Genomic DNA, 17069 nt, shown 5'->3' with positions numbered 1-17069 from the left:
GATGCCAATGCGGTCACAAATGTTTAGAAGAAAGCTGCTTCTTTAAGATCAAAACACAGCTAGTTACCAATATAACTATCTTAGCAACTGGTGGTTACGGTAATGGCCAGATCGTTTTGTTACACCAACCCTGTGGTTATGTGAACCTCCCTGTTTGGTGTATAAACCCCCATAATGTCCGTTGTCAAGACAAAATCTTAAATATAGCATAAAGGTTCTAAATCTCGGACGGCATTCTATATATCCGCTCTTGTATATATAGTACAGTGGGATAATAGTGGATACCGTTAGCACCCAAATCTCATGTTTGCTTGACGGTTTGATCAATAAAAATGGTTCTTTTCGTCGTGGGGATGCGCTTTTCTAATTCTGTAAATATTTCTTGTTAATTACCAAATGGGACAAGAAAAGAGAAAGAAAACAATACCTATCTTGCCCCACTCTACTATATATGTTACCGGGACGGGACAATGATCAATACACTAATCTACTGTGGCAATTATTTTGACATTGAAGATCGATGTTTAATGCTTACTTTCATAAAATAATCAATTTACTTTTTACCAAATGTTCAGACACACATAAATACAAACTGTACCCGAAATATTCTTTTATTAGCGGCAGTACAATAAAACTTTGTCAAACATTTCCTAAAACAAACATATCAACCTACATCACCGTAGGTTACTCTATATACACGCGTATATACAATACAGTTTAACACAACATGGTTTTAATGGTCCCCTATGGAAGGCAATATACGATACTACAAATGAAACTCTTCTGTTACACGTGGTGGTTGTCATAATGAGCACCAGTTTAATGTGTAACTCACAGTATTCGTATTTTGGTCGCGGCAAGCTAATTACATCAGTTACATCGCAGCAGTTTTTTGGCATTAGCTGGGTCTGAGAATTTCCAAGCAGCGTTTGGGTTTCTACTCTTCTTTGGCAGGCACTTTACCATCTATGATCTCATAATCACTGTCTTCATATTGAACCTCAAGTTCTGGTTCGGATTCGTCCGAAAATTCATCGGTGGAGCGAGCGATTTTTTCTTCTTCTTCTGATTTGATTGGATCATCTTTAGGTTCTTCTTTGTCATCCTTTTCATCCTGATCCTCTTTCTCTTCTTCTTCATCCTCATTACTTTCTTTAGTTTCTGAAATTTGCACGAATGAATTTAAATTGCTTTATCCTTGCATGGCGATTGGTCACTACAGTTTTTTGGTGATTATTTTTTAGATTTCTAAATTTTTTAATGTATGGTTGACAATTTAAAGTTTAGACAGCCAAGAAGGGAACACTGGATTGACATTAATGTGTAGAACATGTGACTTTTATAGGTATTTTATCTTTTCCTAAAAAGTTACCCATATTTCTCGGATTTACATATGCAACCACTATCTGTACAGCTCCATTATTTTAAAACACTTTTTTTCTACGTTATTCGCAAATGACTCATTCCATTTCCTGGCTTGAAATAAAGTCATAGGAAAATTAGTCAGCTAAAAATGTATGGCTGACTTTTGGCTGTAGTGTCCATATTTGTCATATACAGTAACAAACACACGGTAATGCATACCTTGCTTGGAGCCCTTGTATTCATAAGTATACAGGGGTTTAAATGAATCATAGAACCCAACATCCTCCAGTAAATTAGGGAGGACCCACAAATGGTGTGTGCCCAAAGTGAAAACGTATATTACTCCAAATAATATGGTTCGCACTGTAATGTTAAGGACATTATACATTACAATTATAATAGTGTGAAAAAGTTTCAAGAATGGCTAAGGACAAAATATTATGCAATGTTTGGCACCATAGGCATTTAAGTTTTGAAAAGTCAACCCATTAGTTTTAGAGATAAAAGTTAACAAAAGCATAAACGCTTTTTTCATTTGAGAAATAGACTGGACTGATCATTGCACTATCACCACTGTATAGTGTTTATTTTAAGACATGTTTGTAAGATAGGCTTTTGAATTGTTTATGCATTTATACTGGGAACACAGGGTACTCAATGACATATACCTTGTAAACCCATGTTAGGCACCTTTGGTTGGCACTATTACAGTTTATGTTTAATTTGAAATTAATATTTTTTAGCTACTAGCATACTACTTTACATACTATATTTAGAAGAACAGGAACATCTACAAAAATTACACAAAACAACATTTCATTCAACAATGAAACCACATTTTATAGTTATATGAATTACTTACATAGTGCAGTGCCAAGGATTCCTCCAACAAAAAATCCCCCAACAACTGTCAGATAATACACACCAACTCTGACACTTGGTGGCCAAATAGGAAAGAGCGTCGCAGCAATGACTCCCAGAAGAAGCACGCCACCTTGTGTAAATTAGGAATGTTATTACGGAAGTTCTTACCATTTTTTAAAGTTATAGTTAGAACTAAGTTGTGCACTTGCTATTTTTGTTATCATTTTAAGCGTTTTAATTAAAAAAACTAAAACCATCTTCAGTGATATTGAAAGTTAAAAATACCTTCTTGCATCACAGAAGTATATTTTTTTAAATCGAAATTTCTGATATGATTGTTGCATGTTAAAAGTCAGTTTCCACTAAACAAGTATTTTTTGGAACTTTAAAAACAGTGCCAATGTTTGGTTATCCCACCTAAAAACCATGTTTTGGGGCTAATTGGGTCGTACAGCCAAACATAGATATCAGAAGAATCATAAAACACTTGCTCTTCATGAGCTTGAAGTTTATATTTTCTTTTCTTCTTCTTTTCATCGGTCTCCTTTTAAATTAAGAAATTTAAAGATTGGAGAAGTTAATAAGATATCATAACAGGGGTTCTACTTCTAAGTTTTTAAATAAACTCAACAATAAATTAAAAGTTCATGCATGAACATGAATAGATGACCATTGGCATAACCCAAACAGGATTTGGTGAATGGTGATACAATCAACTAATGATAAACCCTTGTGAGAGTGTATAAACATGACATAAGCATTAGTAGCACAGGGGTGTTTTAAAATCCTCAGTCTTTATTTACAGCACTTAAGGGTATATAAGGAACTAATCTGAAGAATTACAAAAAGTATTGCAACCACTTATTTGGATTCTTTTCCCTTTAAATATGATAAAAATAAATATTTAGAAATCTGACCAAGTCAAGTGTTTTCACCATAGTTTGTTGAACTATAAAACTTACCTTTTTCTCATTCTCTTCCACTTTCTTGTCCTTTTTTCTTTTTTTCACCTTTGAATCCTCTTCATTCTCTTTTGATTTAAGATTTTTCTGTTTAAGAAAAATTTGTTGAAAAAACAACTATATATATTACCATTGCGCTTAATATAGTGTACACTAGTCGCATATAATTTTATTGTCAACTGATCTAAAAATGTTACTTAAGGAGAAACATCAAAACAAATTTGTTTGTTATGCCATACCTTTTCCTTATCGGCTTTTGTTTCTTTCAAGATTTTTTCAACTCGATAAAATAGATTACTGCAAAGCAACCTAAAATACATTTATTTTAGCAAAGTGTTAACTTTTGTGATTAAAAACTATTAAACTAATTATAATAAAAACTAATTACTATATAAGTTAATTTGTAAAAATGTGAATGGCCTATAAAACTTCTCCTAATTAAATCATAAATGCCGCCAGCATAATAAATTGTGAATGAAAATTGTGAAATATATGTATAAATTTTATATTTATATTTGTAACTTTGTTATAAACATTAAAAAACAATTTAAGAAACATACTTCTCCATAAAAATAATCGCTTCTTCTCTGCTGGATATAATAGCATCCCCCTTTTTTGAAGATTTTGCCCACTTTGAATTCATTAGCGTGTCCACTGCCTTGGAACCTGCATTATCACATGATTTTCATTCTTTCTTGTTCATAGGAAACTTTATGCAGTTTTAGAAATTGTAGACATTTATTTTAAGTTATAGACTTTAAAATACAGATGTAATATAACATTGAATTTCATGTGGATTTTACCTTTACTGGTAAATAAAACTAGAAAATAAATGGAATATATAGACATTGTTGTTACACCATGTACTAAGATGACCCAGTATTGCAGTATATATTATAAAGAAACAGTTATTGCCATTATGCAGTAGTAACTAAAATTCTCACCAACAAAATAATCCACTTTTTGCTTTTGCATAATTGTGTTCTTCTTTGGCGTCTTAAAACGAACATGTTTGGCCATTTGTAACTCCTCCTTGCTTGGCTCTTCACTCTGTGCCTAAATTAAGATAATACGACATTAGTATTAGTATGATAGAATGAGAAAATGATCAGTTTTAGGTCAAACAAATGCTAAGTGAGTACGGTGTAAAGCGTGTTGTAATTTTTATTATTTACAAAAGTGAGGAACCAACACTTTATAAGAATTCAACACTTTAGTGGTATACTGATATGTAAGACTTAAAGTTCTGTTTAAATTTAGTACATCAACATGAAAAGGTTGTAAGAAATTTAATGACTTAATGAGTGTTGTTAGGTGGTCATAAAAGGATAGTTTAAACTTAAAATCAATAGTGGAATAACCACAAATTAAAACAATATTGATAACACTGCTGTTGGAGCAAGTACAGGACAGCTAGGGACAAAGCAAATACATTAAGTTGTTTAAAAGTTTAAACAAACGTCATACTCAGGCTGTTCTTCATACCAACTTAACAGTTAACTAAAAATAACATTAAAACATCAAAACAACATTTGATCTTCAGACAACGATGAAAAACAGGGTTGTGTAGTTAAAAACTACTAACTTGAAGAAGTAATAAATTTATAACTACAAGTGTGCTGTACAAAATCATATACATATATTTATTTCAATATGAGCATGATGAAGCTACCGTGCTTGGTTGTCACGTTTTGTTTAATAGCCTTTGCCTTTCCTGTTCGGCACAGCGAACTATTGTTTTAACATTTGTATACATTAAACAGTGTGGTAAAGCTTTAGTTATATTTCAGAATTAAGTTGGAAACTGAACCTGAAAATTGCCGGTACTTTTTGAACATTCGTCATCAACATCTGGTTTATTTTCATCTTTCCTAACTTCGGGGACAATCGGCAACCCAAATAAACTTGCCATTGTTTAATTGTGAATTAACAACAAACTACGGCGGTTTTAATTCTGCGTTTAACAAAACCACAATATTTCTTGAGTCAGAAATTCTGTAAGTTGCAACATCCAAAAGAAATTCTCAATCAGAAAACATTACGCATAAACTTTTTGGACAATGTAACTAGTCTTACGATACTGCAACTGGTCTGATTTCTTTAAACTAAACCTGCTTTTGCTATAAGTTCTAAAACTCTTCAAATTTCCATAAATTAAGCTGCTTTGCAACAGCATGACACTATACTGTATTACAGTGCACGCATGGAACCCAAGTGGAAGCAAAGGAAATGTGTATAAAGACAACTGCTGTGCACCAGCTGTTGGGAAACAGGACACCATTCTAAGTAGGAAGTGGATAGGAAACAATTTAACTCAGCTTCTGATTCCTCACATACAAGCCATACACTGATGAGAGCAAGTGCCAGGGGTTATTACAGTGCAATTATGGCTGTAATATCACTTAGGGCAATAAGCTGTAATCCACACTCCAGATCATTTTGAATTGAAGCATATTGTTTGTTGTAGGATTTACCAGGCTTCTTTAAGAATTTTCTTTCATTTTGTGACAGTTTAAGATTACTTATTTAATATTAATAAGAATAATGAAACACTTAAAGAATAGTTGACGAGAGCAGTAAATTAAGGTGACTTGACAGAGGGATGCTTTACCACAAGATAATGTGAGCAGTTTATTGTTGAGCACAGACGAAGTATTTGGACAGAGTCGCCGTGCAGAAAATTTTGTATGAGGTACATATGAAAGTGGAGATATAGTATCTTTTGGGCATTTAATTGCGACTAATGTGTATGAATAAGTTACCAATGATATTAAAACTTTGGCAAGTGGAAGTATAATTTTTAATTTTAACAACATATAAGTATAAGTGTTTTATATTTCTTTTTTTATTTTTATAGTTTCAAGCTGTATAAGTACTTATGTTGGGCGAAAAGAAATGTATTTATATATTATGGACAACAAATCAATGTAGCCATAACATATTAATTAAAACAAACTACAACTACTGCCTTTTTATTTAATTATAAACCTTAAATACTGAATACAAAGCAAACATTTTATACCATGCTCTGAAATTTCACATAAAAGTTGCAAAATATGCCTATTACGTAAGTTTCATTACGTACGTTTATGAAATATAAATGTATGCTTACCCCCATTTTATTCTTCTTTTTCCTTCGTTCTGACATATCTCCAGTGATTTAAATGGCGGACTAAATACTCCAGAATGCAATTGAAATACCTGTAACGTTTATTTTATTCAAGTTTAATTGATTTTTCTAGAAAAATTCCGAAAAACTTTGTTTTAAAAATTGCTATAGTCACAACTCACAAGCATGAAAAACTTGACGTTTATGCGCACGGCACGAATGTCGATGGAGGTGTATCTGTTTATTAATGACACGTGGCATGTTTGAAGAATATAAATTTAAAACTTCTTTTTATAATTTCAAATTGAATGAAATAAGGCTTTAGCAAAAATAAATATAAAATTTTGTAAAATTTATTTTTTAACATTACGATGCAAGATATATTTAACAAAAGCTGATAGGCAGTGTAATATTTCTATGAGCGTCAGGTGTGTGAACAAATTTTAAACCATAGACACCTAAACATATGTTTAGTTATCTATGTTTAAACAAACAAACATTCCCGAAAAATAAAAAGTCTTATTAAAGTAATATGCTGTGGTCGTTTATTCCGCATAGATTGTAAAAATGCGAATAAAATGAATTTAGCTTAATATTAACCAGAAAAGGGGATAAATAAAGCTGTTAATAACTATTTTAAATTCAGTATTCCTGTATATTATTATTAACATACTTCAATTTTTTTGACAAGTTCAACAGTGCTGAGAATCTGAGATAAATATGTTCTGAATCTCTTGGAAGACTAAAATGAATGAAGCTGATTCGAAAAGACGAGGATACAAATATTCTAAGTCTCGTGAAAAAGAAAAAATCAGCAGAGATGGTTTGTTGAAATCAGATATAAATACCAAAGCGGAGCAATTGTTCGTAAGGTAAATATCGTATCCCATATATTTCTATTAATTAATGAATGTAACTTACTTTATCCTCGATTAGCAAATAAACGGCAGTTGTTATACTGTTGGTTTTTCATTTCATACATCTTGTGGCAACTTACAAATGTGGTATTTCTGTATGTGTGTTGACAATTTATACAGGCCATTAATGACAACTGGGTTAGAGCAATTATCTTGCCAAAGGGCTAAGGATTTTGGCCCGATTTGGTCCATTAGCCTACCTAACACCCAAAAATTCAATATGATGGTTACTTTGGCTAGTGGTTATTATTTAATCACCCACAAAGTAACATACATGGTAACTCATAAGCTGGCAAGAGGTGTTAAACCTGTGTAATAACGATTGTTCATGCGAGGATAAAGTAAATTACATTCATTCATTCATTTATGCTTAAGTTTAAACTCAGTGATTTCTTTGTTCAGATGGTTCAACCTCCCAAAAACTCAGCGAACTTTGAAGGAAGAATTGAAACAGTTTCGAAAACCTAAAGGGGAAAGAAAAAAGTATTTTAATATTTCAACTTTTAGTTGCATTTTTAAGATTTAAAATAATAAAATAATTTATGTATTCATACGCCAAAAACTTTGTTTTTCTACTGAAACATTTTAACATAATGTTTAATATATAGGCTACCGTATATATAGACCTGTTTTGTAAAAAAGTGATAAGCAAGTTCATGCGAAAATTCTTATACAAAAGTCAGAAACTAACTTTAGTTATTTTTATAATCTGTAGACATGTGCTGCTAATGCACAATTTTGTTGCTTATTTTTTATATTTTTTCTAAGTCAGAAACTAACTTTAGTTATTTTTATAATCTGTAGACATGTGCTGCTAATGCACAATTTTGTTGCTTATTTTTTATATTTTTTCTACATTTTATCAGTAGGAATATTATCAAAGCATGTTGTAATCATTTAAGTAACTGTAAAAATAACAGAGTTGTTGTAAAAATAACAAAACATCAAGATTTGTGTAATTAATATTCTTCATTTTAATTAGTGAAGATAAGAAGATAGAAGAGCCAAAAGCTGTTGAACCTCCGGAGCCCTCAGCATCTATTCCTGCTCCTAGTAATGTGAAACCTCTGCTCAGCCCTCGAAGACGATCCTTGAATAAAACACGAAGCTCAACAGAGTTTAAGGTAGGTTGCTTTTTTTTGTTTTTTTTCAAGATTTTTAACTCAATATTTTTAGTTTTATTTTGAGTAAGATTTTTAACACAATATAAACATGTCAGATTTGTGTTTTTTTTAATTCAAAAACTAAAACTGTTTTTTTTTTCTTGCTGGGCAAATTTTCTGCCAAAAATTCTGTTTTTTGTTCTTTACTGGGCAAATTATTGTAAAATGTATATTATGTTGTCCTGCACTCCTGTTGTAGTTGTTGGTTGGTGTATCTATTTCTCTGTCTCTTCAGTGTATCATCAAAAAATATTTTTGTATTGGTATGACACTAGTTATGGAAAAAGGTGGATTCTATAAATGTACTTTAAATTTATGAGGTGGTGATTAAACTAAACCAATAATCAATTGAAATACATCAAATGAAAATGTGATGATTAGTTTATAGCACTGGATGTTAAATGAACAGCTAACTGGTGTCTGGCAATATGTTATTCCATTATATTATGGTTGTACAAAAAAAAACAAGGTCAATTTGCACAATTTGTCCACTGTGTTTCTACCTTAACTCAAACAGTGTAGAATGAAAATGCAGAGTTATTTTCATATAAAGGCATGACTGGCAACTGTTGTTCGGTTATGTAGGTCAGTGGTTGTGGGTTCAAGTCTCAGTGGAGGTAGTGTGTTAGATTTCAGTTTTGTGGTGTGTTTATTTTTAAACATCTATTTTAGATGATGGGGTTTATATATATTTAGAGTTTAGACAGTGTTACAATCCGTGTGCTTAATAGGGTGGATGTTTTTACACAACAGGCAAATTTTATCCTAAGTGGTAAACGTATCTTGATTTTTCTGTGATCGCAAAAAAGTGTTTTGCTTTATTTTTTATTTTTAATGGGTGTTGCAGGGTTAACTTGTTTTTTTTTTAAGAAAAGACTCATTGTTTACAAAATGAATTTAGGAATGATTAGAAATGGAACTAAGGATAGTGAATTATTTAAATGTTTAGACTTAAAGAGTCTAAGATTATTTTAGCTGAAACACACTTTAGCAGTTTTACAATCTCTGTCGTTTCCAGACACAAAAAAACAGTATTGTAGACTTGTAGAGGTCTTACTGTCACCCGCTGCTGGTTAATCAGCATGCCAGTTCTATTCATTGGACCTCCTTAGCTTTCTGCACTATCTCCTCAAGTCTGACATAAATAGACCGCACAGGGAACAACTGGCAGCCGTTATCAACGCATGAGACCACGCTAATTGATTGACAGTATACAGAATATGTGCAATACTTTGTGTTCGTGCGTCAAGGGGCGACGCTTAACTCGCCAGAATGCTCTGGCCCAGTTAGGGACCTTCTTTGATGTCAACTCGTCTTCGCAGTTCGAGCTCTTCTATACATACGTTTCAGTATTAGTCAAAGCAGTGGACGGTGTACAACTAAGCGGATGAGCGAAAATTTGAAAGCTAGACAGCAAATTCCTTGGGGAAAACTATAGGAATTGAACGAGCAAAGGTAAAGGCTGTTTACGGGTACTAAGGACCGGAAATTTAATCACTGCTAGTCCAGGACTTTTAAATATACGCGTTTCAGTTTTAATAAGGACCTGCAACAGAACAGCAGTTATTATCATTACTTTGCTGGGAAAGATTTATTGGCAATAAACCGACGTTTTATTGTCCGAAATGTCAGCATTAAGAAAAATTACAGGGACGGTTTGAAGCAGTAGAGCTGATATCAGTGCTTGTATTAACACAAATTTGAGATTATTTATTGGCAAATATCGAAAAGAGACAAGGGAACTCTTTGAATATTTATTAATTCGTATTTTTAAAGGTTTGATGAAACGTGTTTTAATGTGTCACTTTATACATCAAAAGTAACTGTTAAGTTCCAACTTAACTCCACTTAGTGGATTAAGTAGTATATCGGATTTAAGAAAGCAAGTTCGATAAATATGGATTTAAACGACAGCTTACTCGATTTACAACGAAGCCGAAGCAGACTGGTGCTCATGCACGCCATCCGGCGGAAGATGCTCCAGGAAGTAGAAGACTTCCGGCCCTTCCCATCTTCAGGATTCAACGAGAACTTTAACGCTGCACGGACGAGGTTCATGCAGCGTTGTAACGGTATGCAGACGCGTCCTGTGCGATTAAGCAATATCTCGCAAATGCTTGGCGACAGGCTGCAAAACTTAAAAGACCGAGAGCAGGTTCAAAATAAGTTTCGCGTTGTCGTTTCTCCGTCTGGACGAAAACAACTGCGAAATGACACTCCGTGTTCGAGTGTCCAACCGGAGAAGAAAACAATGATCAAACCCCCGCCCAGTTCGTCACCCAATCGATATAAAAGTGTGCTGACAATTCAGTGCGCACCTAAAACAGAAGCGCGAAGTTCAGCAGCTGAAATCATAACTTCGACCGCCAACAAACCTGAATCACGCAACGGCGTAGTGCCCATACCTGTCCAGCATATCTCCAGCTCCCCGATGCCATCAAAGGGAATGCGAATCCACTTTCACTTGCCTTGTCATTCCTCTGCGGGCCAGTCAGCAACGCCGGAAACAAACCTTGTATCACCTACACTGCGAGCAACGCATTCTGGTTCGTCATTTCGCTCAGCTAGCAACGTAAACAACAGGCATAAAACAGCTGTAAACAGCAGTGCAGGTGGTAAGGCGATGGATAGTACGAAAGAATCTTGTTTGACCAACCAAAAAGGGGACGCTCGTTTTCCTATAATGAAGCACCTAAACACCTCGATGCCGGCAAACCAGACAAACCACAAATCTACGTCTCTCGAAGTCGATTCTAGGCAAGGCAGCGACCAGGAAATAGCTAGAACAGAAACGGAGATTGCTGTAACCTGTAAAGTCTGCGAACCCGCAGTAAACAACGACCCGCCGCACAACAAAATGCTCGAGAAACCTTTTCCGAACTACACCATAGAAGACGTTCCATCCTTTTACAACGACAATGGTACCACGATCGAATCAGTCGTTTTCAGCGCCTCAGAGCAAGAACAAGAACTGCCTGGCAGGGAAAAGGCACCACCGGGTTCCCAGAACCGTTGCGTGGCGCTAGATAATAGCCACAGCATAAATAATGCAGAAGCCGTTCAAAGTAAACTCAATTTTAAAAACGTCCAAGGAGAGGTACAACTAACGAATATGGCAAGCGCTGAGATAGATGTTCGAACAAGGTTAAACGACCAGAGCGCTAACCGATATTCGCAGCTAAATGAAACAGGTCTGAACCGGTTTATCCGATCTAAGTCGCGGGACGAGGACAGTTTTGAGGATCGTATCACAGAATTCTACGGACGAGGCGAGGACTCGCAAATTCACGGGGAAACAATAGGAGCAAATAGCTTAAATGATTCCAGCAGAGATTTGCACAATTCAGCTGAACAATTGCTCGACAGCAGCTCATCGAATATAGAAATCAAACAAAATGAACCGGCAAACGGCAAAGTGGAAAATCACGGCCAAAATATCATTTCTGGATTATACGAAATTGACAGCGATGCGTGCCAGGTCGAATCTCAAGAAAACGAAATTGAAAACGACTCTGCAACAGAAACGCAGGTAGGTTAGGTCTTGTTGTTGTTACCCACAGCACAAAGAGATTTAAAACAACACGGATATGGTACGCTTGATGCAATACGACTGCGTCACGTTTGCGTGGGAAAGCGGAAATGACGTTTATTGTTTTCTGAAAGTGCGCGAAGAGCGTTGGTTTCGAAAGATTGCTGGCTGTTTGCAATTTTGGTCACGTGAAGTGAAATTGCGCGACCGTATGACGACGATCGAAAATCTTTATTTAAATATTATGATATACACTAAGACGCAGTGAGCATGGACGTACGTGTATATGCGCTCTGATTCAGTGGTTTATGACACATAGTAATGTGATGTTTTGCGTTCATTCCCTACGAATGTCGAACGTTCGGTTCTGAGAAACGTTGGCGTTATCACAGAATGTGGCGCAGAACAATTCATTGACATATAACGTCGTTTGGTTTTAACTAACATGACGTATATATATATATATATATATATATATATACATATATATATAACTGGGCGTGTTCTTTCAATTCAACCTTTCCAGTCATAATTTAAATGGCAAAATGGTTTTAAAATAAAAGCTTAAAATGTCGCGATTTGTAGTACTTGAAATAAATCCACAGCCTACTGTAACTGGATTAAACTGGTTCTAGGTGGATTTAACGCATTTTAGGCTGTAAAAGCGTTGCTTTCATTGCCATTCCCCATTCAAATGCCAATTATTGATTCAGCATCGATTAATTGAAAATGATTTGACATAAAAAATCCACAAGCAAGGCCGGCCCATCACCGTATTAATATTTAATAATGATGTGCAGCGTGAGCATTGCCCCTATTTTAGGGTCGCACGTTGGTATGACATTTAGACTAGGTGGGTTATTTTTTACCACCATTTGACCACCTTGCAAAAAAATAAAAACACTTAGAATTTAAAATACCTATAAAGAGTGGGTTAGGTTTATATGATAGGGTATAACAATAGGGGTAATTTTTATGTATCATGTAAACAGTTTGGCGGCCAAAAAAAACAAGGGGGGGTTTTAATTAAAAAAAGTTTCCAAAAACATTTTTTTAATTTTTTTTTATTGGTTTAAAGGGGGGGGGGGGTCTAGACCCCCGAAACCTCCTGGCTGCGCCACTGCATTTAAATGTAACATACTGCTGGGAAAAAATCTTCTTTGTAAAAACCTGTGAAATTCTACTTAAATGACGGACAGTTGTTCTGTTTGATACGATTATGTTGTTTACACTTATTTCACTACTTGTTAAAAGCTCCACATATCTACTGACCTGACATACATGGTGTATGCAGGATACTTAGTTAGTTGGTATGTTTTGTGTATACCTTGTAAAAAAAGTATTCAAACTGACTGTGTTGCCTTGTAAAAAATAGTCGAACTATTTTGTAGGAAATATGAAGCAAGGGCTTAATAGTGTCTTTAAGTAATTTTGTGCCTAATATCAATATATTGGAAATATCCTTGCATTAACAATTATATTAGTAATACCTTTTATCTGGTGAAATATTGTTTCATTTTAAAGTTTTAGTTTTGGTTTCATGCGCTATGTTTGTCAGGTGAATTAACATTAGGTTCAATTTCTAATTTGCTGTTATTTTGTATTTAGGTGGGTGATTTTGTTTGCCACAGTGGTGTCGGTGTGGTTTCTGTGTCACAATTAGAGAGCTATGATTTATGGTAATTGCGGCTATTGCGGTTAAACTAATTAAGATAAAGTTTATTTGACTGTGGTAATGAATACATCAGTCACGAAACCTGACTTGAAATGCTAGACTTACATTTATCGCACATTAATTGTGTTATAACATGTCTATAAAGTAAATAGTGTCGAAACAAAATAAAGCAAAACACTACAGTCTACAGTAGTGACACACACAGGACAAAGTGATATTTGATATGGAACTATATTCATATAAATATATCATTCTTCACACAGTATATTCATATAAAAAAAACATATTTATATAAATATATCATTCTACATGCAGATTTTAAATGTCATTCATGTTTATAATTTCGTTCTAAATTTTGACCTATTACAAACATGCATGTTTGATTTTCTGTTTCCCAAATTTCAAAGGTAAATTGGCTTGCAAATGACTTCACCATTACTGACCATCTTATACAGTGGTAACAACCAACAACCATAATTGCGACAACTATGTTTGCTGATGATTTGTTCAGTTGGTACCAGTCATTATGTTTTGTTGTGTTATGTTTATGTATGGATGTTTGTTCAATGAGTATCAACATTAAACGCTACTGTGACTACTAATTCTTAATAGCAAAGGTCCTTGGAGCTGTTAGAAACTCTGTAATTTTTTAGGTACGCTTATAACTACTCAGAGTTTGTTTATTTTTTTATGTTAAAGTAAGAACTGATGTTTTAGAATCCAAAACTGTCAGTGTTCAAAACCATAATATATTATATTTAATATCAAATCAGTAGCTTTTGTTGATTTCAATTTTCAGCTTGGTTTTCTGACAAGCTTGTTAAAGTTTGGTAGGAATTTATGGTCACAGAAAATGTGTATTGGAATGGTAATAGTGAACAAAGTGACTTTACTGGCGGTTTTTCTTCGGCAAAGAAATAGTTTCGTGACAAATGCAAACGTGAGTGTACCAGGAAATTAATGCAGAACAGATACTACAATTTTTACTTTTTATGAAACCACTTTGTGAGTCATTCGTTTCGTGGTGTCACTTTCATTCCAATTTAGTGTAACAGGTTCCCAGTTATGTTCAAAATGGTTTATTGAAATCTGCATTAAGAGCTAGACCATAGATTAGTACAGGTTTCAACACATTTGAAAATGTTACCGATTATGCAATAAACTAAAACGGATGCATAAATCCCACGAGGATATATCTAACCTCACTGTTCAGGTTGTGCGTGCATTGAGTAATTGTGGATCAAATTACAAAGTAGCTGCAATCGTTTTGCAATGCTGCAAATGCCTGTAATTATAAAGAAACAGCATGTTTTATTTGTTTCTTGTGAAGATGATTTTGTGTTGGGTCACTTTATGGTTTTACTTTAAAGTACATCTAAATGGCCATTGGCAGAACAGTGTAACAGTTTATTGCTTAATTTATAAAATTTGAATATATTTGTCAATAAAACCTACCATATAAGGTGCAGAATATTCTTAGAGAGTAAAATGTATAATAAACAACAACAATAAAGCATGAGCCAATTAAACAGCATATTGAGTCATTTTTAAAAACATCCTTGCCATAATATTTATTGACCATCTATGATGAGAAACTATATATCCTGGTAATCTGCTGTTATTTTTAAGTAGTAGGGTGGGGGAATATGAGACATCTTATAACACATAACATTCAAATATCCCGATTGTGTTTTAAACAATTAATAACGGTCTATGGGAGTCGCGAAAATACGGTTTTATAGTTCTCTGATTGTTCTTTGATTTATATATATATATAACTTTTTTTATAAATAGCCAAAGCTACATACTGTTAGTATGTTACTACAACTAGGTAATACCATGGTTTTTAATGAAAACAAACTTTGTTTTAGACGACAACAAGCAGTAGTGAATCCTCACCAGTTTGTAAACCAAACAAGAAAGATAAATCTCGCAAAATACCTCGTTTTTATTTTCCCGGTGGCCATCCAAAATCATCTGGTAAGCATAATCTTATATTTATTAATATTATCACAATACAAATAATGGTTTAAGTATTGAATAAATTGGTTTTGTTAGTTTACTTTTAGTGATAGGGGTGGGATTAGTGAAGATTATGGTTGTAGAAAATATAGGTATAACTTTTAATTCCGGCTGCAGTTATTGATTCAAATGTGAGATTGCTAAAAAATGTGAGATTGCTTTTTTGAAGACTTTTTAAATGTGGAAGTGGTACCAATGCACATTACTAATAAAACTAGAAATCCTGTGCCAATTGTTGTGTAGAATATGCTGGTCCAAAGAAAAGTTTAAATATTCTAAAATAATGTGGTTTCTTTCGGTTGGGGCCAATTGGTTCGTTTTCAAAAAACCTCTTTATAAATATTTCAACCAACAGATGAGATGACGTCAACCCTACAACTTATAAATGCCGCCTTTCAGAAGCTGTGTAAAGAGAATATTACCTGTCAAGAAATGGCAACAATTGCTAAGGTATTAACTTAAATTAAAATGTTGTTTTATTTTGCATACGAAAAAATGGTATTCTTTTATAGATGGTAGATGGTATATCTTATATATTAGATTTCCTATGTATTAAGCTTAAAAAAGTGGCTTCTTGCTAAAACATCTATACTACCATACAAAATAAATACATGCATAATAACATGTTCCACATAAGTTTTAAAATGGTGTAATATCAAGAACAATAAAAAATGTTCGAATATTAGCACAAGGTGTATGCAGCCACTATAAGGTTTTTTAAGGGTTATAAAAAAGATACACATAAGTTCAAATTATGCCTACGTTATTATCACTACACAACTTTGTACATGCTGTGAGATAACATATGGCTGTTTAATTTACATTTACATCCTCACTAGGCATGCGGTTTTACATCGTATTGGAAATCAGCTTTGTTCAAAGCAGCTTGCCAGCCTAAAAGTGAATCTGTGTCCAAAGATGACGTAATTGAAATGTGGAAAAGGTAGGCAACATATATTAGCTAAACATGCAACGTTAGGTTGATTATTCAAACGACGTTCAACAATTGTTCATTCTAGTTGTTCCAATATTATAATGTTGATATTTTGTTTGCAATATCCATAATTAAGGTGTAGCGTTTTCTGCAAACTAAATGTAAATATGTTTTTAACTGTAAGCATTATATTCGATCTTTTCATTTAAAATATTCGCTACCGTCAAAGTAAATTACTATTATTATTATAAATTGATTTCCAAAAAATCTAAGGGGAAACAGTGTTTGTTTACTAAACAAATTTTTATAAGTCCAAATTTTGTATATACGATTTTTTTAAAAATGTATAAATACATGTTCTAATTTTTTATGCTCTAAATTTTGTATAAACGTTTTTAAATCAAGGAAAAAAAGTAAATAATGTAATATTTGTTATCAAGTTTGACCAACAAGTTATACTACTTCCCTAACCCCACCTGTTCATACAGAGTTGCTTCAACGAATCACGACAACGCCTCACGGTTCGTAG

General features: G+C 33.6%; 2 protein-coding genes across 3 annotated transcripts in view; one reads left to right on the top strand and one right to left on the bottom strand.

The window, feature by feature from the left end:
- Nucleotides 1-595: 595 nt before the first annotated feature.
- Nucleotides 596-6507, bottom strand: LOC100178586 (translocation protein SEC62-like). 2 transcript variants are annotated; one of them, XM_009864154.2, is made up of 9 exons: nucleotides 6304-6507; nucleotides 4136-4247; nucleotides 3752-3857; nucleotides 3431-3500; nucleotides 3192-3278; nucleotides 2647-2773; nucleotides 2228-2359; nucleotides 1585-1728; nucleotides 596-1161 (listed from the first exon to the last, which is right to left on the bottom strand). In XM_009864154.2, exons 1-9 carry the CDS (start codon nucleotides 6337-6339, stop codon nucleotides 938-940), a joined length of 1038 nt encoding a protein of 345 aa, XP_009862456.1. In that variant the 5' UTR covers nucleotides 6340-6507; the 3' UTR covers nucleotides 596-937. The 2 variants fall into 2 exon arrangements, with proteins under 2 accessions (XP_009862456.1, XP_002125213.1); XM_002125177.5 differs by lacking the exon at nucleotides 6304-6507 and adding an exon at nucleotides 5002-5188.
- Nucleotides 6508-9762: 3255 nt separating this feature from the next.
- Nucleotides 9763-17069, top strand: part of LOC100176266 — a gene marked incomplete in the record, with an annotated part of 12562 nt that continues 5255 nt past the window's right edge. The window contains 5 exon segments of the mRNA XM_018813115.2: nucleotides 9763-11909; nucleotides 15456-15564; nucleotides 15962-16056; nucleotides 16446-16549; nucleotides 17029-17061. Of these exon segments, the coding sequence (XP_018668660.1) occupies nucleotides 10278-11909; nucleotides 15456-15564; nucleotides 15962-16056; nucleotides 16446-16549; nucleotides 17029-17061 (1973 nt within the window).

This window comes from Ciona intestinalis, chromosome 1 (genome assembly GCF_000224145.3).
Source record: "Ciona intestinalis chromosome 1, KH, whole genome shotgun sequence".
Classification (NCBI taxonomy): domain Eukaryota; kingdom Metazoa; phylum Chordata; class Ascidiacea; order Phlebobranchia; family Cionidae; genus Ciona; species Ciona intestinalis.
The sequence above is the reverse complement of the archived record's forward strand: the minus strand, read 5'-3'. Positions and strand labels throughout refer to the sequence as shown.